At 47.2% G+C, this 22,260-nt stretch overlaps 1 protein-coding gene across 3 annotated transcripts in view; it reads left to right on the top strand.

Moving 5' to 3' along the window:
* Positions 1-4,024: 4,024 nt before the first annotated feature.
* Positions 4,025-22,260, top strand: part of VLDLR (very low density lipoprotein receptor) — a 28,563-nt gene continuing 10,327 nt past the window's right edge. For 2 of the 3 annotated variants that reach the window (XM_079959304.1, XM_079959306.1), the window contains exons 1-10: positions 4,025-4,432; positions 11,954-12,073; positions 14,929-15,051; positions 15,755-15,877; positions 18,083-18,463; positions 18,562-18,684; positions 19,461-19,583; positions 20,271-20,390; positions 20,472-20,597; positions 20,997-21,168. In XM_079959304.1, the coding sequence (XP_079815430.1) occupies positions 4,357-4,432; positions 11,954-12,073; positions 14,929-15,051; positions 15,755-15,877; positions 18,083-18,463; positions 18,562-18,684; positions 19,461-19,583; positions 20,271-20,390; positions 20,472-20,597; positions 20,997-21,168 (1,487 nt within the window). In that variant the 5' untranslated portion in view covers positions 4,025-4,356. The remainder of the gene's footprint in view (positions 4,433-11,953; positions 12,074-14,928; positions 15,052-15,754; positions 15,878-18,082; positions 18,464-18,561; positions 18,685-19,460; positions 19,584-20,270; positions 20,391-20,471; positions 20,598-20,996; positions 21,169-22,260) is intronic. The other variant, XM_079959305.1, reaches the window with a different exon arrangement.

Below are 22,260 nucleotides of genomic sequence, written 5' to 3' on the forward strand. Positions count from 1 at the left end.
CTAGGGGGCCTGCAAGTGTCAGAAGGTCTGAACCAACAGCCAGCTGCCCTCGCGTTCTTTCTTGTGGCTTTGCACTTATGTATTTAAGTCTCCCCCCCCCCAATTTTTTTATTGGTTTTCACAAAATTATAAACAAACACATAAAACAAACAAACATAATTCATAACCTTATTAAAAAATTATACTTATTAACATTGTTAAGTGACTTCCTCGCTTCCCCTTGGTTGAATTTCATTGCATGTCCTTTTAACAGTTTTCCAAATCACAGTTCTTATAAAGTTTAAGTTGAACATTAACATCCTTAGATCTTTTCCTTTTGAAATTAAACATATTAATTCATCACTTAACTTAAGTAAAATCCTAAGCCAATTAAATATCTACAAGCTATTTCCAATTAATTAAACTTAACATAGTTAACTAAATAATCATTAAATTTAATCCAATCTTCCTGATACAGCAATTGTAGCATACAAAAATAATTTAACATCTAACTTGGTATGTATTTAAGTCTAGATTATTTCTTTTGCAATACAGTATTGATTTATTTGATGATGCTTCATAAATAGTTGATTTTTGTCTTATTTGTATTTATTGATTGATGGTATATTTTGTAAACTGCTTTCTATCCCAAACTCCCCACTACAATGTTTTGTCATTTGAAAAGTGTGCATGACTTTAGTTACACCTTATTGTGGAAAAGTGAAAAAACAGGAAACTAATTTTATTTATTTATTTTTTTGGTGATATGACACATCACTGAAGGAAGAGCTATGGAATCCTTTTTCATTCAAAATATTTACACCCCCAGTAGTTTTGCAAGCACTTCTCAGTAAACGTGTATTTGCAAACTTTCACTTAGCAACATTTCATCCTGTTGCTAGAGGTGAGAGGAAAAACATCACTAGCTGCATTCCTTATCCTCTTTCAGTTCACCTTACATCAAAACAGGTTTGGGTATAAATGATAGAAATACGCAAGCTTACTGCAGTATTGGATAGAAAAACCAAGTACAGTACTTACTCAATCTGAATCTGCTTGCAATGAATAACTCCCACTGAAGACAATGACACAAGAATTTTCCATTTGTTTCAGGATTGCTGATTTACCAGTTCTAAAAAAAATATACCATGAACATAGCAAATTGTGGGGTTTCTCAGCCTGCTTTATTCTACTTCCTTCCTGTTGCCTGGCTGGTAACCTTTGCCAGGCCTATGAAGAATAGCAGTCACCTCTATTTTGAAAAGTGGAATGGGAAAAAAAAATCTATGGTAAATTTTAAATCGGATACAGTGGTATCTCGGGTTAAGTACTTAATTCGTTCCGGAGGTCTGTTCTTAAGCTGAAACTGTTCTTAACCTGAAGCACCACTTTAGCTAATGGGGCCTCCTGCTGCTGCCATGCCGCCAGAGCCCGATTTCTGTTCTCATCCTGAAGCAAAGTTCTTAACCCAAGGTACTATTTCTGGGTTAACGGAGTCTGTAACCTGAAGCATCTGTAACCCGAGGTACCACTGTATTGGAGAATAGTGTAAATGTTTTACATACTCTGACTTCTCCTTAGTTTTTCTAAGACTACTGGCAAAGGGAGAAACTATAAATTTTATAAGTAAAACAAATAGTGCTGTTTGTACCATAATCCTAATATATTGGCCAAAATGCAAAGAATTACCGGTACTTTCTGTGTGCTTATGAGCTTCCGCCTCCCCGCACCATGGAACTTTTTCATTATTTGAACAACAGACCCCTAAAGTTCCCTTAATTTCAGACATTGTTTGATCTGAGGACTCAGGAATGTTGCTGAAGTTGAGCAGGTCTGGGCCTGGTTAACATCTGGATGGGAGACCACTTTGGAAGCCCACTTTGAATTCTACGGTGGAAGAAAGGCAGAATAAAAGTGCAGGGAATAAATAAAATTAATCCATTTGTGGCTCACAAGCCCCCCCCCCAACTCCAAGACTGTGCCGTACTAATAGCTGTGGAGTTATGTGGTAGTAAAAGGTGCCTCAGGCATCATGTTGGGAGCAGTTGCCCTGCTGTTGCAGTGATGCTTCTGGTAATAAAGAGGTAACCTGCCAGGAGAGCTAGGCATCCATTAACAGGCATATTGGGGAACAGCAGCCAATCAGCTTCCTCAATTCTTTAAGGAAGTACATAATCTGCCTTCCATTTAGCCAATATGCATTTATTGCATGAAAAAGACACTCCAATGCCAGCGTAGCTCTAAGCAAAGACTGCTGTGTAAAATGCCCATCAGTCTCATGCCGCAGAAGTTAGTGGGGCTTCTTTCCACATTACATGTTTGAGGATAAGCTGTTTATTGCAACATCTGTGCATCAAAATAAGTGCAACCCTTTATTAAGGTCACTATCAGATCCTCGGGGGACGCAGGTGGCGCTGTGGGTTAAACCACAGAGCCTAGGACTTGCTGATCAGAAGGTTGGCGGTTCAAATCCCCGCAACAGGGTGAGTTCCTGTTGCTCGGTCCCTGCTCCTGACAACCTAGCAGTTCGAAAGCATGTCAAAGCGCAAGTAGATAAATAGGTGCTGCTCCGGCGGGAAGGTAAACGGCGTTTCCGTGCGCTGCTCTGGTTCGCCAGAAGCGGCTTAGTCATGCTGGCCACATGACCTGGATGCTGTACGCCGGTTCCGTTGGCCAATAAAGCGAGATGAGCGCCGCAACCCCAGAGTCGGTCACGACTGGACCTAATGGTCAGGCATACCTTTACCTTTACCTTATCAGATCCTGCATTTCCATGCATTGTAAAGATGGCTGGGCTATCATTCACTTTGCATTCAGAAGGTTGACAGCTGCATGTTGGGCAAAAATTCAATGAGCGCTGCATTTGAATGCATGGATGTGCAGTGTAATGCAAAGAGCTGCACCTGTTATATTCCTGCCTGCTCTGCAGCAGTTAAAAGACGCAAGAGAAAGCCTGCCAAGGGAGGGGAGAGATGATTTGCAACCCTCTGTCATATGAGAGCAGCCACTTGGAGCCTGACTGAACTCTGGTTGTTCATGGGAGCTGAGTGCTTTAAATAATAGAGATTGGAATCATCAATAAGTGACACTTCCAAATATTACTTCTGGATACACTCCGACTGCTCAAAGCAAAGCAGAGCGATCCTATACATATCTACTCCTAAATAAATCCCACTGAATTCAGTGCAACTTCTTCCCAGTAAAGTGAGCATTGGAGCTTTAAGAGTCTCATTCGAAGGCTGCAATCCTACAGGCACTTACTCAACAATGGGACTTACTTCCGAGTAGACATGGTTAGAATCCCCATATCTGGGCCATGCCTTTATTAGGACCAACCGAGGGGCAGGGGTCCCTTTGGTTCCGTCCGCCCAAAAGTAACTTCAAAGCAATCCATTCCAGTCTCCTGCGGCCCCTCTCGAATTCCTCACGCACGCACGTGCACACGAATTTATTTCCCCCTCTATGTTTGGCCACGCAGGGCTCGGTTGGTGGAGCGTGAGCCTCTTCGTCTCCGGGTGGTGGGTTCGAGCCCCATGTGGAGCAAAAGGTTCCCGTGTTGTAAGAGGTTGGACTAGACGAACCAGGAGGTCCCCTCCAAGCCTAGGGTTCCTGGGGTCTTTGCTACACCTTTTCAAAACACCTGCCTGTGGAGAGGGTTCCTAACTTGGCAGAGAGAGAGAAAGAGAGAAGACTTGAAACACAGGACGAAAGTGTATCACACTAAAATGTGGGACAATCCTGCCTTTCCGCGCGTGGATCTCCTCCCGCCACCCCCGCCGGTCAAGGCGCAACTTACTGCGCGGAGGTGCGGGGCGCGCGCGGCTCTCCTGCGCGCAGGCGGAGGCGCGGGCGCCCAAGAGCCTCCCTTGCGCGCCTGCTCCCTCCTTCGCAGCTGGGCGGCGCGCGCGGGATCGCGGCTGCGCGCGTCGGGCGCGCGCCCGGCGCAGCTGCGGCGCCAGGTTGGGCGCATCAGGAAATCAGGGCAGCGGCGGCGCTGGCGATTGGAGGCGCGGGCAGGAGCCCCGCAGACGCCGCCCAGCCAAGCGCCCGCACGCGGCCGCGGAGGTAGCGCGGCGCCTCTATAAGAGCGCCCGGAGACGCGCAGCCCGCCCTCCCCGCCTGCTCGCCCCGTCAACCTCGCCCGCGCCGCCGGACGCGGGTGCGCGCAAGCCAGGGGGCCTCCCGGAGACGCGCCTCGTCCGTCCTTGCGCCGCCTGCCTCGTCCGGGAGTCTGCCGGCTCCGCTTTCCAAAAAGGAGCCGCGCGGGTGGAAAGAAGGACGGACTCGGTCATCGCCACCGCTGCTGCTGTTTCCTGCCCGTCCGCCGCTCCCGCGCCTGCTTTGGCTCCGCGGAGCTGCGCGAGGAGGCGCCGCACGATGGGCGCGCTGCCCGGCTGGGCTCTTGTCTGGCTGCCTCTGCTGCTGGCCTCGGCTGGCCTGCCCGCGGCGCGCGGTGAGTAGCCGGCAGCGAGACGTTGCGCGGGGCCTTTTCCACGCGGGTGCGGGGAAGCGCCGCGGGCGGAGGAGCAGGAGGGACGACGAGGAGGCACCGCGCGCCGGCAGGAGGCTTGGGGGTTCCCGTGGGTGAGGAAGGGGTGCGTCTGGGTGGGCGCTCCCTCCTCCCGGGGGTCTCCGGGTGGAATAAGGTCCCCCCTCGGAAAAGCAGCCCGAGAAACGCAGCCCGACGCGCCGGAGTAGCCACAGCCGCGGGCTGCTTCTGGGCACCCGAGGGGGGACGTCGCTTCGCGGGGGGCGTCGAGGGAAGCCCTGGTGAGAGATGGACGGGATCTCCTTTCCGTGCCACGGCCGAAGAAGCCGGCAGGCCTCGGGAGGAGGGGGGCAGGCAGAGGCTCTTTGTTTCCAGGGCTGCTGCTGCTGCCTCCACTCCGCCGGTGAAGAGATCACCTGGGATCTTTCCCCCATTTCGCCCTGGGAGGAGATTTCCATGGCAGAGAGAGAGAGCAGCTGGCTTCCCTCTTGCTGCTCCCCTGTTGCTTGCAGGGTCCATCCCAGGCGCGTTTTACCCATTTCAAGACCCCGCTTTCAGATTCTCTGAAAGGCTCTCCAAACTCCATAGTCCAACTAATTGCTCTGGCTGCCTTTATGGATCAGGTGAACTGTTTGGTGGTCCGGAGCTCCGTCCATAAGATACCGGAATGGGACTAGAATGAAACAGGGGGACTTGGGGGGGCGGAGTGAAGCTTCTTGGAGTGCCGCCTTTGCTCGTGGCCTGTGAACAAACCCCCGTGTTTTCTGCGCAATTTGGGCTGACATTTGGGTCTCCTCTGGTGGCAACTGCTCTCTGCTCTTTAAGCAGTGGCTCTGCGAAGGTTTATAAGTAACACCTGGGACAGAAGCGTTTGTTTGAGTAGTTAAACTATGAACCAGCCGCTCCCTAAAATGACACTTTTTCAAAATTTGCTTTGCTAACCTGAAGTGTGTGTGGCTTGAAGATAAACGGGGAGCAACTGGAGAGTTAAATGAGACTTTGAGTAACAGCTTCGAGAAGAGCCGCACCAGACAACTCCAATGAAGGCCATTGGTGTTAAAGGGAAATCTGCACTTGAAAGTACTTGATGCTGGTGGCTATCCTGTTTAAGTAGGCCAGAATAGCCTATAACTGGCCCCTCTAGGCCAGAAAGGGCTGAGCAGGGACACCAGCAGACAAAATCTGCCATGACCCCAAACCTAAATTCTGAATTTCTGCTAATGAAAACTGTAGTGACTGGATACCTGAATTCTTCAGAAGTACTTTGTGTAGTTAAAATGTGTGCTGGAAACTCTGAACTTGGTATAATAAGGACCTTCTTGTCCTAACGATCTCCTTGCAGCTGGTCCTCCTAAATGGGCATGGCTAAGACTTTCTTGGCTTAAGGACCACATTGTTATGACCAGTCATCCGTCTTGGGGGCTATACTCTTGAGAACACCTATAGATGCACAGCCCCATTTGACTAATTCAGGGTGAAGTCCTGGAGAGAAAGCTATGGCTGGGGAGGGTTGTCTGGGCAGGGAGGGGGCTGTTAGCTATCCCTGGTGGAGCAGGGATACCAGCCATTCAGATACCGCATCACTGGCACTTAAATAAATCCTGCTTAATTTGGGCACGTGCCAACTTTTAGAAGAGGTCCTCCCTTGGGAATATAAATATAGACCCTGAAACTTTATTTTATATATTTTTGTTTCATAAAACGGAGGTGCTCCTCGATTGTGCAAAGAACAAACCAACCTCAAAGCAACTACTTTGAGATTCTAATTCACAAGGCCTTAAATGTGTTGGCTCTGCATTAACCTGGGTCACCGGCTAATGCATTCTCCAATCAGGTGGTGAATGCTTGTCACTTCTGTGTAGTTCAATTTAGCATTGGCCTACTACCAGGCTGAGGGATGCGGGTGGCGCTGTGGGTTAAACCACAGAGCCTAGGACTTGCCGATCAGAAGGTCGGCGGTTTGAATCCCCACGACGGGGTGAGCTCCCATTGTTCAGTCCCAGCTCCTGCCTACCTAGCAGTTCGAAAGCACATCAAAGTGCAAGTAGAAAAATAGGTACCGCTCTGGTGGGAAGGTATACGGCGTTTCCGTGTGCTGCTCTGGTTCACCAGAAGCGGCTTAGTCATGCTGGCCACATGACCCGGAAGATGTCTGCGGACAAACGCCGGCTCCCTCAGCCTATAGAGCGAGATGAGCGCGCAACCCCAGAGTCGGTCACGACTGGACATAATGGTCAGGGGTCCCTTTACCTTTTTACTACCAGGCTAGTTCATCAACTAACCAAATAGAAAGATGGAGCTTGCGTTGGTGGTGGTAATGTTTGTCGTGCCCGAGGCTGGGACCCTGCACATATCACCCATTTCCCAAGTCTTCACTTCTAGGTATCTAATCAGGAAATGCCACTTCCAGCCAGAAGTTTATTTCTGAGCACTGACTGTACATTATACTGGCAAGCTCTGCTAAGAGGAGTTGACTTAGATCACCAATTGCTGTTTTAGTGAGGACTAAAATAAATGCTCTTTACTAACCTTCAGGTGGCAAAAGTAAACATGGAAATGATGCAACAAATTAAGAAGAGTCTTGCATCATGCTGCATTTCCTTGGCCTTTACAATGCCTGGATCATGTTTCACTGTGCTTCTAGACAGATGAGCCTGACTAGAGCCTGCGCAGAAGAGAATTTATTCTTGTCCTTCAGATCGGCTTGGGAGTACGTGCTGGGAGGAGGAGCACAATTCCTTGCTTCTGGAAGTAATAAGTTCAAAAACTGGAGTACAGTACTAGATAAAAGTCAGCTACTCTGATTCCTTTGCATGTCAGGCAGCACTTTCCTTACCGCAATTATACTTGCAAAAGGAAGCTGTTCCACTTTGTGGAAAGTGAGACCTGCTGATGTGTTGTTGTTGTTGTTGTAATAATAATAATAATAATAATAATAATAATATAGTAGTAATAATGCTGCAAAATTTATACACCACGCATCTGGCTAGGTTGCACCAGCCACTCGGGGCAGCTTCCAACATATATAAAAATATAATAAAACATTAAAACTTCCCTATACATGACTGCCTTCACATGTCTTATTTATCTCCTTGATGGGAGGGCAAGTGCCACTGCCGAGAAGGCTACTGCCGAGAAGGCCCTCTGCCTGGTTCCCTGTAACTTCACTTCTCACAGTGAGGGAACCACCAGAAGACCCTCAGCGCTGAACCTGTGTGTCTGGGCTGATCGATGGGAGTGAAGAAGCTCCTTCAGGTATACTGGGCCAAGGCCATTTAAGGCTTTAAAGGCAGCACCAACACTTTGAATTGTGCTCAGAAATGTACTGGGAGCCAGGGAAGATCCTTTAGGACTGGTGTCATATGGTCTCGGTGGCTTCTCCCAGTTACCAATCTAGCTGCCGCATTCTGGATTAGTTGTAGTTTCCAGATCACTTTCAAAGGTAGCCCCACGTAGAGCACATGGCAGTAGTCCAAGCGGGAGATAACTAGAGGATGCACCACTCTGGCAAGACAGTCTGTGGGCAGGAAGGGTCTCGGCCTGCATACCAGATGAAGCTGGTAGACAGCTGCCCTGGACACAGAATTGACCTGCACCTCCATGGACAGCTGTGAGTCCAGAATGACTCCCAGGCTGCACACCTGGTCCTTTGGGGGCACGGAGTCCCCCACACCAACCTGCTTATAGTTTATAAGCTTCTAAATTGTATGTGAGGATGGTTGTAGTTCACTGGTGAGTAACATATGCTCTGCATGCAGAAGGTTGCCATTTTATCCCAGACACATTAAGTGGTGTTACGAAAGACTGCTGTCTGAAATCCTGGAGAGATGCTGGTCTTGGCTAGAAGGACCAATAGTCTGACCTTGTATCAAGCAGCTTTCTGTGCTTCTGTGTATGGCTGGTTAGCCTTGAGTAGTGGTTTCATGTGCTAGATGTCACCTTTACATCAAATAATGGAGTTTGGGTCAACAGCAGGCAGCTATGCCATTGTGCCATGGCTAAGCCTCTGCTACCAATCATAGTTTCAGTACTGCATTTTAAATGGTGGCTGTTTGTCTTGCGTTCCCCCTTATGCCCTTACCCATCCAAGCCCTCTCTTAAATGCACTCCTGTTTCCAATTCAGCAATGTTTTGCAGGCCATGGGGAATTATTTTCCCAGTTACAGTACAAGCATTCAGAATGTGTGCAAGCAAAAAATTCGAGTAGCTGCATCCTGAAGGCCAAACAGAATCTCTCTTCCCCTTTGCAGGTTCAAGATCCCCTGACTCAAAAGAACCAGGGATAACACTTTCTTGAGATGTGATTCTTTGCTGTAGTCATGGGGTGAATTCTTGGGTCTCCCCGTTTCTAGTTGTTGGCTCAGTTGCATTGCTCAGTTTTATTATTTATATATTGAATTTGTTTTATTTCAGTTTTCAAATCTAGTTAAGTTAGTTAAACTTTTCCTTTTCTATGTATTGTGTACTGGAAACTAGAAACTTCCACTGCAGGATTCCTGACTTTGCTCCATTTCTCCCAACCCTGCTATCATCTGGGGTGGGGGAGAAGTGGTTTTTTTTGTTGTTGGGTTTTTTTTGTACCCCTGACTGTTAAGTCCAGTTGAGGATGACTCTGGGGTTGCGACGTTCATCTCACTTTACTGGCCGAGGGAGCTGACGTTTGTCTGCAGACAGTTTTTCTGGGTCATGTGGCCATCATGACTAAGCTGCTTGGAGAACCAGAGCAGCACACAGAAATGCCGTTTACCTTCCCGCCAGAGCGGTACCTATTTATCTACTTGCACTGACATGCTTTCAAACTGCTAGGTGGGCAGGAGCAGGGACCGAGCAACGGGAGCTCACCCTGTTGTGGAGATTCAAACCGCCAACCTACTGATCGGCAAGCCCTAGGCTCTTTGGTTTAGACTACAGTGCCACCCGCATACTGTAATAAATATATTTTACATAATAAAAATGGTATCTGCAAGTGCTGAAATTCCACTTAGCCTTCAGGGGGTGATGAACATCTTCCTAGAATTAGTTGATCCTATGAACTTTGAGTTGAGACCCCAAAGGAACCTCACAAAGATGTCTCAGAGCATATCAAGACAACTAACTTAAGGAGCATAAGTTTTGGCGCATGGCATTCAGACTGCTTCTTCCATGGTGATTTATATAGCGTGTGTTTGCACATATGAGTCTAGGAGGCTGATCTGGCACACCTAAATTCTGATAAAAGTCGCTTCACAAGTAAAAATTCCTGGTAGTGTTCACATTCTGTATACTCTTCTGCATGTTTGTGTAGTATACATGTTGGTTTATATGTGTAGGCTTTATTTTAGCATTTTGGAACTAAAAATCTTCCTTAAAGAAACCCTAAGTACGCTATTACTTGGCCCCTCCAGTCTTGAACTGCTCTTGAACTCTGCCTGCATGTCTTCTCTGATGTCAGCCTGTTCTCAACCATCCCACTCTTTGAATGCATGCTTGCAAAGTCTTTTCAGGGTGACTCATTTCTTGATACTGGCCATTGCTCCCTGCTTTGTCGACTCAGAATTTGCTCAGCTATATAGTGTGTGCCTTATCTTCTCTTAGATGAAACTATCTGCCCAGGGGGTGTTATAATCTACCGGTATGTTTAGTGCTTGGTGGTTTGGCAAAAGTATTGTTGTTGTGGTTTAGTCGTTTAGTCATGTCCGACTCTTCGTGACCCCATGGACCAGAGCACACCAGGCATTTCTGTCTTCCACTGCCTCCCACAGTTTAGTCAAACTCATGCTGGTAGCTTCGAGAACACTGTCCAACCATCTCGTCCTCGGTCGTCCCCTTCTCCTTGTGCCCTCCATCTTTCCCAACATCAGGGTCTTTTCCAGGGAGTCTTCTGTTCTCATGAGGTGGCCAAAGTATTGGAGTCTCAGGTTCAGGATCTGTCCTTCCAGTGAGCACTCAAGGCTGATTTCCTTCAGAATGGATAGGTTTGATCTTCTTGCGGTCCACAGGACTCTCAAGAGTCTCCTCCAGCACCATAATTCAAAAGCATAGGCTCCCCAAATATTCAGTGGGGCTTTCTCCCAAGATGACAGCAAAACTTGCATCAGTGATAGAACTGTGCATCTCAGCATCTCCTTGACGCATCTATTGTCACCTGAAACCTGAACAGCTGAGCTAGGCCATACAGTGGTACTTCGAGTTAAGTACTTAATTCATTCCGGAGGTCTGTTCTTAAGCTGAAACTGTTCTTAACCTGAAGCACCACTTTAGCTAATGGGGCCTCCTGCTGCTGCTGCGCCACCGGAGAACGATTTCTGTTCTCATCCTGAAGCAAAGTTCTTAACCTGAGGTACTATTTCTGGGTTAGTGGAGTCTGTAACCTGAAGCATATGTAACCTGAAGCGTATGTAACCTGAGGTACCACTGTATTAACTTTTTCAAGATACGTGTACATGTATCTTGGTCTTTTAAGTGGCTCAGTATAGTTAAAATGCTATATATATATATAAAAAAGTAAAATAGCCTGACTTTCAGGGACTAGAAAGCCATATTAATACTCTTTCAGGTTGTGATTGAGAGTGATATTCCATGGCAAGATCATTATCCATGGGGTCTACTTGCTGCTAAAGTGGACCTGTGGTTTAAGGGCTCCCCTTGTAGCTACAGGTGACATGAGATTCTGTGCAAATGGGAAAGCAGTCCAGTGGAAGGAGGGAATGAATCTACCAGTCCTCTTTCGCCAGCTTTCCTGCTAAAAGACCATTTTAAAACTAGCCTCTTAGCAGACTGGTAAGTATTGCAGGCTAGCAATGTTTGTGGCCTTACTTTACTAACATGGCTGGTTGTTAATCTCTTTTTGCTGAGCACAGAATAAATCAAAGCTAGTTGCTAGTCATGGGACGCAGGTGGCGCTGTGGGTTAAAGCCTCAGCACCTAGGGCTTGCTGATCGAAAGGTCGGCGGTTCGAATCCCTGCGGCGGGGTGCGCTCCCGCTGCTCGGTCCCAGCGCCTGCCAACCTAGCAGTTCGAAAGCACCTCCGGGTGCAAGTAGATAAATAGGGACCGCTTACCAGCGGGAAGGTAAACGGCGTTTCCGTGTGCGGCTCTGGCTCTGGCTCTGGCCAGAGCAGCAATGTCACGCTGGCCACGTGACCCGGAAGTGTCTCCGGACAGCGCTGGCCCCTGGCCTCTTAAGTGAGATGGGCGCACAACCCCAGAGTCTGTCAAGACTGGCCCGTACGGGCAGGGGTACCTTTACCTTTACCTTTAGTTGCTAGTCATATCCAGAAGAGTGATAGGACTTGAGCTGTGTGAATTAAGGAATTTGTACGTTGGATATCATGGGATCCTCCCTTTGCCATGTTTAGAAGGAGCATCCCGTGACAGCTGAACAGAGGACGATGCCAAATGCTGACACTAAAAGCAAAAAAGCTTTGTCCCTGTAAAAGAATGCATTGGATCGGTTAACTCTGAATTACTGCTTCTGCATCTAACAGGCTTGTTTCTTAATTCAAGGTACAAGAGTGACTTGTGATGACTCTCAGTTCCAGTGTCACAATGGCCGCTGCATAACGCTGCTATGGAGATGTGACGGAGATCCAGACTGCACCGATGGCAGTGATGAACTGTCCTGTGGTAAGGAAGGTCTTGCATAGCCACTGAGCCCGTAGTTGAGTAGCAAAGTAGCTCAGCAGGTCCTTTGGCCTGCCTCTGACATGCTTTGAGCTTGGGTAGCTGGCAGCAAACCATGAAGAGCAAAATGACTGCAGTTAGAGGTTCACGTCAGGCTTATCAAAGCATGCATCCCTATCAAGGGAGTCAGTTCCTTGGTTGCATGTGGGATGGGCCACTGGTTTTGACTAAGGCAATTGGGCAATTATTATTTTTTTCTCTCCCCCCCCCTTTTTTTTCTATAACATTTTATTGATTTTCCTAAAATAACAAAATGGGGGGGGGGGGGACAGAAAAAAATCATAACCAAATTAAACGATAATTTTTGTTTGACTTCCCTCCACTCCCCCTCTAGGTTCCATTATAATATACTTGCTCATGCACGTCCATGAAATCTTATATCCTTGACAATCCAATTTTAAAACCTCCATCTTATTGCAAGTGACTTTTAAAAGTTATACTGATGTAAAAATCTATACACAAAGCTTAAAAAAATATGCATTAAACAGTTGCCCTTTTTAATAATAATTTGTCCTGCACAGTTCAGTAATTTATTTTACCAGTCTTCTTTTTCTTATCTTCTTTGGCCAGGGCTTCTTCCTCCTATAGGGGCTAGTTGGACTTGGCCTGACATCCAGTCTCATGTATTGGAACAAAGTCTTTTGCTCAAACAATCCTGTACATCTCTGTACATCTGTACTGTACATCTCAGTATCATAATTTCAATTTTTTTTAACAGTCATTTTCCACATTTCCTTCAAATCTTTATATGTCTTTTCCCAGGCCCAGTTACTTCTTTTTCTTAAGGTGTGCTCAAAACTCTGTGCTTTGCGCCATCTGACTTAGATCAACCTGAATCTTAAGTGTTGGCTTGCCTGACTCTTCTAAGTTGCTTCCTTGTTTATTTAGTAATGGTCAATACATAAACAACTTGTAGTCTCTTGGAGATTCTGCCACCGTCAGGAGCTTGGGTGCCAATAGGCCAAGAGAGGGTCTTCTCTGTGGCCGCCCCTAAGTTGGGGGACTCCCTCCCCACAGAGGTGTGTATTGCAACTTCATTATACAGTTTGGGGCAAATGCTGTAGTTGCATCCCTTTCTCCTTTGACACCTGGGAACGTTAGATTTTCAAGACCCTGTTTGTCATGATTGTGTTTTTTAAAACTGTATTTTCAATCATTGAAACCTGCCCTGAGACCTTGGGGTGACGGAGAGGTAATAAAGTAACAGGCAGTGAAGTGTATGAGCATCCTTTGGTGGTGGCTCTGTCTATGCAATAGCCTTCTTATTGACAGCAGTCATGCTGCAATGTTCACTTCAACACAAGATCAAAACTTACTACTTTGCCCAGGGACTTTTATTGTGCTTTTTAACCAACCTTTCATCTGCTCTGCTTGTATTCTATGACCTCCATATGCATTATGATTGATTGGTTTTAGTGTATTGTATACTTGGTTTTATTCATGCCTTTCTTATATCCTGCTCTAGTACCTGTGTAGATGAAAAGTGCTTTAAAACAGCTTTTAGTAACACAGTACTCAATTTATTGTTATATAGAGATGGGGACAATTGCAGTTCTGTCTGCATACTGAAGCGAGTCTTCCTAGTGTGCTCACCTCAGACACCTTGATGGCTACAGATTAGACCACACAGTCAGTGAACCTCTGTGCACAATAGGTCCATGCCTTATTATTAATTTTATTTATTCCCTGTCTGTCTGTCTGGGTTTCCCCAGCCACTCTGGGTGGCTTACAGCATATACCAAAACATAATAAAACCTCAAATATTTAAAACTTCCCTATGCAGGGCTGCCTTCAGATGTCTTCTAAACGTCAGATAGTTTATTTCCTTGACATCTGATGGGAGGGCATTCCACAGGGTGGGTGCCACCACCGAGAAGGCCCTCTGCCTGGTTCCCTGTAACCTCACTTCTTGCAGTGAGGGAACTGCCAGAAGACTCTTGGAAGAGGACCTCGGGGTCTGGACTGAATGATGGGGTGGAATTGTATGGGGGGAAGATGGTGTCACTCATAGGCCCATGGCAGCAGCTGTCTTCTCTTCATACAATTCCTTGACTGCATGTTGTGAGAGCATTTTAAAACAAATCTTACAATGCAGCCACAGAGCTGCTCTAAGCAGCTGTAAAATCTCAAAGGAGAAAAGGGCAGCTCTTGAACCACCTCATATAAGTGTTGCTTTTGTTTGTTCCTAAAACTGGGTGGTATTTTTATTTTGTAGGATTTTCCCTTAAAAACAAACCTGCCCATGAATTGGATGAAATGGGGCTGGTTTCATAAAGATATGAACGACACAGGATTGAAATACATTGACCGTCCATCCTGGGTTTGGGAACTCTTGTTGAAAGACCTCTTGGGAAACAGAAAATTCCTCCTCCAAATGTTGAAGTGGAGCAAGCCTGCATCTCTTGGAGCAACAGGGCGCCTATGTCATTCTGCCAACTTGTACTATAGCTGCACTTCAAAATATTCTGCTAGAGGTTGCTACCATGTTTTCTTTGAGGTCCAGCACACACACTTAGCATCCCTACCAAATTTATTCCATACACATCCTTTGGCATTTTGCTTCCTGTATTCTTCGTGTTGAGGAAGTGGCCAGAATCCTAACTAGGGTTTCATAGCTGTGCTGTGACTTCTGCAACAGGGCAGCTCCAAGGAGCATGAAATCCTGTGCACTGGTCCTGTGGAGGACACTTGGCACCAACTATCACATTAGCTGGGCTAGGGCACTTGTTGAACGGAGCAGTTGAAAGCAAGCGATGGTCTTTTCCCTGACAAATTCAGCAAAATGCTCTTCCTTGCAGTGAAGAAGACGTGTGCCGCATCCGATTTCGTGTGCCTAAGTGGGCAGTGTATACCGAACCGATGGCAGTGCGATGGGGACCCCGATTGTGAAGATGCGTCAGACGAGCGATCTGAACTTTGCTGTGAGTAGCCCAGTCCTTAACGCCGCAAGGCAACTGCGCCACCTTCCCTTAAAGCTGGAGCCAAGTTGTGCCCAGGGCAGGCTGCTTCCATGCTTTTTCCATATTGCTGAGACAAAGAACCTCTTGCACTGAAGTTGCAGACATGCTCTTAAGCCGTTGGCCAGGAGACAGGCAGGGGGGAATTCGAATTCAGATCGCCATGTCTGGCCTACAATCCAAACCTTCATCTACTTTTGCTACAAAGCTAGGCTTCCAGATTTCTGGGGGAAGCCATGCTGGGGGCCTTAGCCCCTTTCTCCACAATTACGTAAAACTTTTTAGCATTAAACCAACCATTAGCTATATATTGGCAAATAACTTGGCATAAGCCAATGCATTATTACCCCCAAACGGGGTTATTGTGTTGTGGTAGCGTTTGGTATTTGTTTTAAATGTGTAAACAAACATCAAGCCAAATCTGTGAAATATTAAAAATGCAAGATTCTCTTCCCCGCTCTCCCCCACAAAAGGTTAAGCTGCTCAAGTCTTGCCTAAGATGCTGAAAGGGAGAATCGGCTTCCCCCTGTAGGGTTGGAGATCCCGGAGCAGGGCATAGACCAAGCCTCACTTGACTGGTACCTGCACTGACTTGCATGGGAGCTTTTTCAGTATTCTGGGTATTATTATTATTATTTTAAGTGAACTCTTGATCGTTTCTCAACAGACACAAGGAAGTGTGATATAGGGGAAGTCAGCTGTGGCCCTCAGTCAAGTCGCTGCATCCCCGTGTCCTGGAAATGCGATGGAGAGAGCGACTGCGATGCTGCTGAGGACGAAGACGATTGTGGTAAGTTCCTCAGGGCTGTGTGGATGACTTGGCCGCATCACACCCCATAACACACAGGAATTGTATTAGTACCCAGCCATGCAAATGCACACTAGAGGCAGTGTTTGCAGCTGATTTAGCATCTTGATAATGCAAGCATCAGTTCCTGTATCCAGTTGAGCAAAGCTTCAGTAAAATGGTGGTTGTGGTTTCTTGTCTCTACTTAAAGGTGTGGGAATGTTAAGGAAGGTAGGAGCGGATATATTGTTTTGAGATTATCCCTCCTTACACTAAGCAAACAGCAGAGCACATTCCCTTTGCAACTTGTTGGAGTTGATGATTAATTAGAATCCTTTAATTAAGCAATCCAGTCTGGATTGTCCAGCCTGGATTGTTCCTGATCAGTTTTCCCTTTTATTTCCCTCTTAAAATAATAATAAATAGGGACGCAGGTGGTGCTGTGGTCTAAACCACTGAGCCTAGGGCTTGCCGATCAGAAGGTTGCCAGTTCGAATCCCCGCGACTGGACTTAACTGTCAGGGGTCCTTTACCTTTTTAAAATAATAACAACACAACACAGTCTTCTTTAAAAGTAAGAATAAAGTTTTACTCACATTCCATTCCCAGCAGTAATCTAAAGGCAGGCTTTATCTTGTGGTTACAGTGAAAAGAAGTCTGAGCTACATCTCAGACTTTCTGCTTTTGGGCTCCATCCTGTGTGAAGGTCGAGCCATGCGCTGGCTAAGAGCCAGGAGAGTCCAGGAGGAGGAGTCCGAGAGACTGAGAGAGATGGTTGCGTGGGCAGCCCTTTGATCTGGCCTGCCAGGGTCATGCCCATCTACCTGGTCACACACACGGGGAGGAGCTCCAGAGCAGGTATGACAGGAAGTCCTTCCTGTCTGGAGCCACATTCCCGTGTGTGTCCATTCTAGGCAATGGGAAAATGTTGTACTTGACTGCTCTTGTTATAATACATCTCACAAAAGGGACTTGAGCAAATACCCCAGTAACATTTTCCAGGGGCAGTTGAGTCGGGCTGTGCACAGGCCCCAAACTTGCCCCATGGCTCCAGTCTTGGGAGCACTGGATTCACTCTGCCTGAGGCCCACCCCCAGCCCACCCTGGTCCTGTTCCTAAATAAGTGCAAGGCAGGCCAGGGGCTGGGGAAAGAGATCTCCTCCTCCGCCACCTCCCCTCGGATCACCCTCTCATTTCCACAGTTGAGCAAAGGAGGCAATCTGGGTGGAAGAGTGGTGCTCTGCAGGACTTGTGTCACCCTCACATTGCCCACACACCAGCTTTTGAGTGGAGGAGGGCATCAGGCAGGCAAGCAGGTTTTTCCTCCTTCCTGCCCCCTGACAACCGTGGATCATTCTGGGCCATCCCGTCAGACCTGTCATGATCCGTGGCTGCCTGAACCCAACTCATCCAATGCCAGAGGCCCTGGGAATAGGCCCAGTTTGACTCACACCTCAGCTGAATCCAGGGTGCTCAGCCCTGGTGTTGAATCTCAGGCAGGGATGCCACTTGTTCAAAGCAGCAAACTGTAAAGTACCAAGAAGAGACAATGATCTAAATTAAAATCTCTGCATTTGCAAACTGCCATTTTATATTAAAACATGTAGATGGCAACTTCAGGACTGCACTAAAGATAGATGATTTTCTTTCAGCATGAATTTTGCTATTCACCAATTGCTTAAGTTTCAAAATGTAGCCTTAATAAATAACTCGGTTGCTACGGTACTAAAATGCTCATTAATTTAGGTCCTAGATGAAGTGGAAACTTAACTGTTAAACCCATCCTGCTAGTGCTAAATACAGTCGTACCTTGGAAGATGAACGGAATCTGTTCTGGAAGTCCATTCGCCTGCCAAAACGTTTGGAAACCAAAGCACGGCTTCTGATTGGCTGCAGGAAGTTCCTGCAGCCAATCAGAAGCCACATCAGATGTTAGGCTTCCAAAAATAGTTCGCAAACCAGAACAGTCACTTCCGGGTTTGTGGCATTCGGGAGCCAAAATGTTGGAGAAGTAAGCTGTTCAAAAATCAAGGTATGACTGTATACTACAGTGTAAATCAAAAGATGTACTAGAGTTCCCTTGGTGTGCAAAATTAACCTGATCAGTGTAATATTTTGGTGTTTGGCAGTTCCCCATGGTGACTTCCTGTCAAGCAGCAGTGCCCAGCAAATAAAATTAAAAGCCGTGTTGTGTTTTCTTCCCCTTAGCCAACATAACTTGCAACCCGGAAGAGTTCACGTGTTCCAACGGCCAGTGCATCTCCAAAGACTTCGCTTGCAACGGGCACGAAGACTGTAGTGATGGCAGCGACGAGGTCGGCTGCGCGGCGCCCACTTGTCGGGTCGGCGAGTTCCAGTGCAAAAGCGAGAGCGACACTTGCATCCCAGTGAACTGGGTGTGTGATGGCGAACCAGACTGTACCGACTGGTCGGACGAGTCTTCGGAGCAGTGCGGCCACCAGCCAGTCCGGACCGTGAAATGTGGGGAGAGCGAAATGCTTTGTGACTCAGGAGACGAGTGTTTCCACAAGAAGTGGCGCTGTGACGGCGACACGGACTGCAAAGACGGCAGCGATGAGATCAACTGCTGTAAGTAGCAGGCTGTTGGTCCGCGGACGGCAGAAAGTGGCTCCTGGGCTCCTTCGGCTGTAAGCTTGAGTTCTTGAACACCCTCTTCCCCCCCCCAGCTTTCCAGACATGCAGACCCGACCAGTTCAGATGTGAGGATGGGAACTGCGTCCATGGGACCAGGCAGTGCAACGGTGTGAGGGACTGCATAGATGGATCCGATGAAGTGAACTGCCAAGTAGGTAAGTGGGGAGCATCACGGAGCAGGGAAGATGATGGGCTGAGACCTGAAACCTCAAGAAATGCTATGCAAAATGCAATCTGGAGTGAACTTGGTGATGGCTCTGGTGACCTTCCTATTGAAGGCTCTTGCAGGCCCATAAAGGTAAAGGGACCCCTTACCATTAGGTCCAGTCGTGGCCGACTCTGGGGTTCCAGCGCTCATCTCGCTTTATTGGCCGAGGGAGCCGGCGTACAGTTTCCAGGTCATGTGGCCAGCATGACTAAGCTGCTTCTGGCGAACCAGAGCAGCGCACAGAAATGTCGTTTACCTTCCCGCTGGAGTGGTACCTATTTATCTACTTGCACTTTGATGTGCTTTCAAACTGCTAGGTTGGCAGGGGCAGGGACTGAGCAATGGGAGCTCACCCCGTCGCGGGGATTCGAACTCCTGACCTTCTGATCGGCAAGTCCTAGGCTCTGATCGGCAAGTCCCACAGCGCCACCCGCGTCCTTAGTTACATGCCCATATAGTGCCTCAATATCATCAAAGGGCAATATCTCAACATTGAATTAAAAAGGGGGGCTTAAGGTGTTGCTGCTCATATTTTTATTAGTCTAGATGTCGTGTGGTTTTTAAGTGCTTCTGCATAGTATAAGCAATCGTGGGAAGGTGGCATACTTTAAATGGTAGAATGTTTTAAGTCGACACCAATAAGTTTGTTGACAACAGCCACAGCATTTTGAGCTTGGTACGACAGCTGTTTAACGTGGTCTGTCTCTTCTCTGTGACCTTCAGCGAATCAGTGTACCGGACCTGGCAAGTTCAGGTGCAGAAGTGGCGAGTGCATCGAGTCCAGCAAAGTTTGCAACCAGAAGCAGGACTGCAAAGACTGGAGTGATGAACCACTCAAAGAATGCAGTAAGTTAGAGGTAGCGTAGCGTGGATTGTTGGCACCCGGGACACTTGAATAGGTCTGTTTCTTCTTAGATCTATCAAACAAACAAACAAACAAACCACCTTCCTTTCAAGGTTGGAACTTTAAACGTAGCTGAACCATATTCAACAGCAACATGCATTCCATGTCCTTTTTGAAGCAGGCAAGGCAAAGCTCCTTGCTACCTGCATATCACGAGTAAAGCGATTTCCCCACTAGAGCAATCAAGTGTCACACAGCTTTAATGGGTCGTGTGCTAATTCAACAACTCAGCCTCCAATTCTCTCTCTGTTGCAACGGGCATCTCTAGAAGATTTAGGGAGGTATTGCATCAGCATCAGGGAAGGTATTGCTTCTAAGCCCAGGGGTCAGCAAACTTTTTCAGCAGGGGGCCAGTCCACTGTCCTTCAGACCTTGTGGGGGGCCGGACTATATTTTTTGGGGAAATATGAACGAATTCCTATGCCCCACAAATAACCCAGAGATGCATTTTAAATAAAAGGACACATTCTACTCATGTAAAAACATGCTGATTCCTGGACCATCTGTGGGCCGGGTTTAGAAGGCGATTGGCCCGGATCTGGCACCCGGGCCTTAGTTTGCCTACCCATGTTCTAAGCACATGAAGCAAATCTCACAAACAACTGAGTGGCCCTTCTCATTTCTTCCAGACGTCAACGAGTGCCTTGTGAACAATGGAGGCTGCTCTCATATCTGCAGGGACCTGGTTATAGGCTATGAATGTGATTGTCCTGCTGGTTTTGAGTTGATAGACAGAAAAACGTGTGGAGGTGAGCATTCTGTGACAAGATGGTATTCCTGAAACTTGCATTCCTATCGTAGTGCAATGCTAAGTAGCTTTTCTCTTCCAGACATTGATGAATGCTTGAACCCAGGTATCTGCAGCCAAATCTGCATCAATACAAAGTTGGGGTACAAATGCGAATGTAGCCGGGGCTACCGGATGGACCCACAAACTCTAGTATGTAAGGCAATCGGTAAGCAGCTTGAGTGGTTCTGGCACTAAGCAACTCTTCATCCTGGTGTCCATAATTTTCCTCTTGAGGATGTAAAACAATCACGAACTCCTTTCCGGGCACCTTCCCAGAGCCTTGCGTCTCAGAGAGATGAATGAAAGTTGTCCACCTTGCAAAATGTCCCAGGAGGACTGCTGTAATTGACATTGGGTGCCCCTGGTTGCCTCTGAAGCCTAATCAGCTGGGATCTGAATTCCTGAAATGCATAATGGGAATGAGGAGACATGAATGGTTGTGCAGAGCCTGCAGATGGGGGGAAAAAGGTCCATGGAGGAACTTGTTTGAAAGTGGGCGCTCCGGGTAAAAAGCTATTTCTGCACCATCTGGCTGCTCACTTCACCTACTAATCTATTATTGCAGGTGGAGAACCAAGTCTGCTTTTTACGAATCGCTGGAACATCAGGCAGTTTGCCCTGGAAAGACAGGACTATACCCAGCTCATCGGAGACTTGAGGAACGTGGTGGCTTTGGATGCGGACATGGCTGAGCATGCCATCTTTTGGGCGGACATTGGCCCAAATGCTCTCCTCAGGTAAGCTTTTTCCATTCAGGTGATGGAACTGCAGAGCTGCTTGCACTCCTACCTAAAGAGTAGCAACTTTTGACTTGGCTGACTTGCAGTAGATCACCAAACCTCCCCTTAAGACTATGCAGCTTATTTTTTTGGTGAAGACAATGTCTTGTACGCTACTCTCAGCCTCAACTTGATAATGGATAATCAACAGTGTGGGCCTTTCAGGTCACCTGACACACAGGTTCAGCTGAAGAACAGACTCTTGGATTTCTTTTGGGGGAAGTATAGAGGAATAGAATAATAGAATTAGAGTTGGAGAGGGACCCTGAGGATTGCCTGGTTCCCCTCCGCCCTGCAATGCAGGAATATGCAGCTCTCCTATACAGGGATCGAACCTGCAACCTTGATGTTATCAGCACCAGGCCCTAACCAACTGAGCTCTGCAGTGCTGGCTGCTACCATAAAGCACAATCTACCAAACAGCGCTGTGCAAAATTTTGTACTTGGAGAGAACCTTCTAATAATGAGGGCTCCCTTAAGGTGTTGAGCTACTATGCCTGTACAGTGGTACCTTGGTTCTCAAACGCCTTGGTACTCAAACAACTTGGAACCCAAACACTGCGAACCCGGAAGTAAGTGTTCCAGTTTGCAAACTTTTTTTGGAAGCTGAACGTGCTCCATTTTGAGTGTTATGCTTCCAATTTGGGTTGCACACTTCCATTTTGAGTGTTGCGCTGAGGTCTGTCTCTCTTTGCTATTTATTTTACTTTTTTGACTTTTTTGTTTTGTTTTTGTGACTGTGTGGAACTCAGTTCAGCTACTGATTGATTGATTGATTGATTGATTGATTGATTGATTGTGTGACTGCAGTACACTGTTTATTGCTTTCATTTTATGGATCAATGGTCTCGTTAGAATCAGTGGCTCTCAACCTGTGGGTCCCCAGATGGTGTTGGACTACAACTCCCATCATCCCTGAGCTCTGGCCTTGCTAGCTAGGGATGATGGGAGTTGTAGTTCAACAACATCTGGGGACCCACAGGTTGAGAAAGGCTGCAGATAGTAAAATTCATGTTAAATTGCTGTTTTAGGGGTTGTTTTTAAAAGTCT

Source organism: Podarcis cretensis (genome assembly GCF_951804945.1).
Source record: "Podarcis cretensis genome assembly, chromosome: 17".
Taxonomy (NCBI): domain Eukaryota; kingdom Metazoa; phylum Chordata; class Lepidosauria; order Squamata; family Lacertidae; genus Podarcis; species Podarcis cretensis.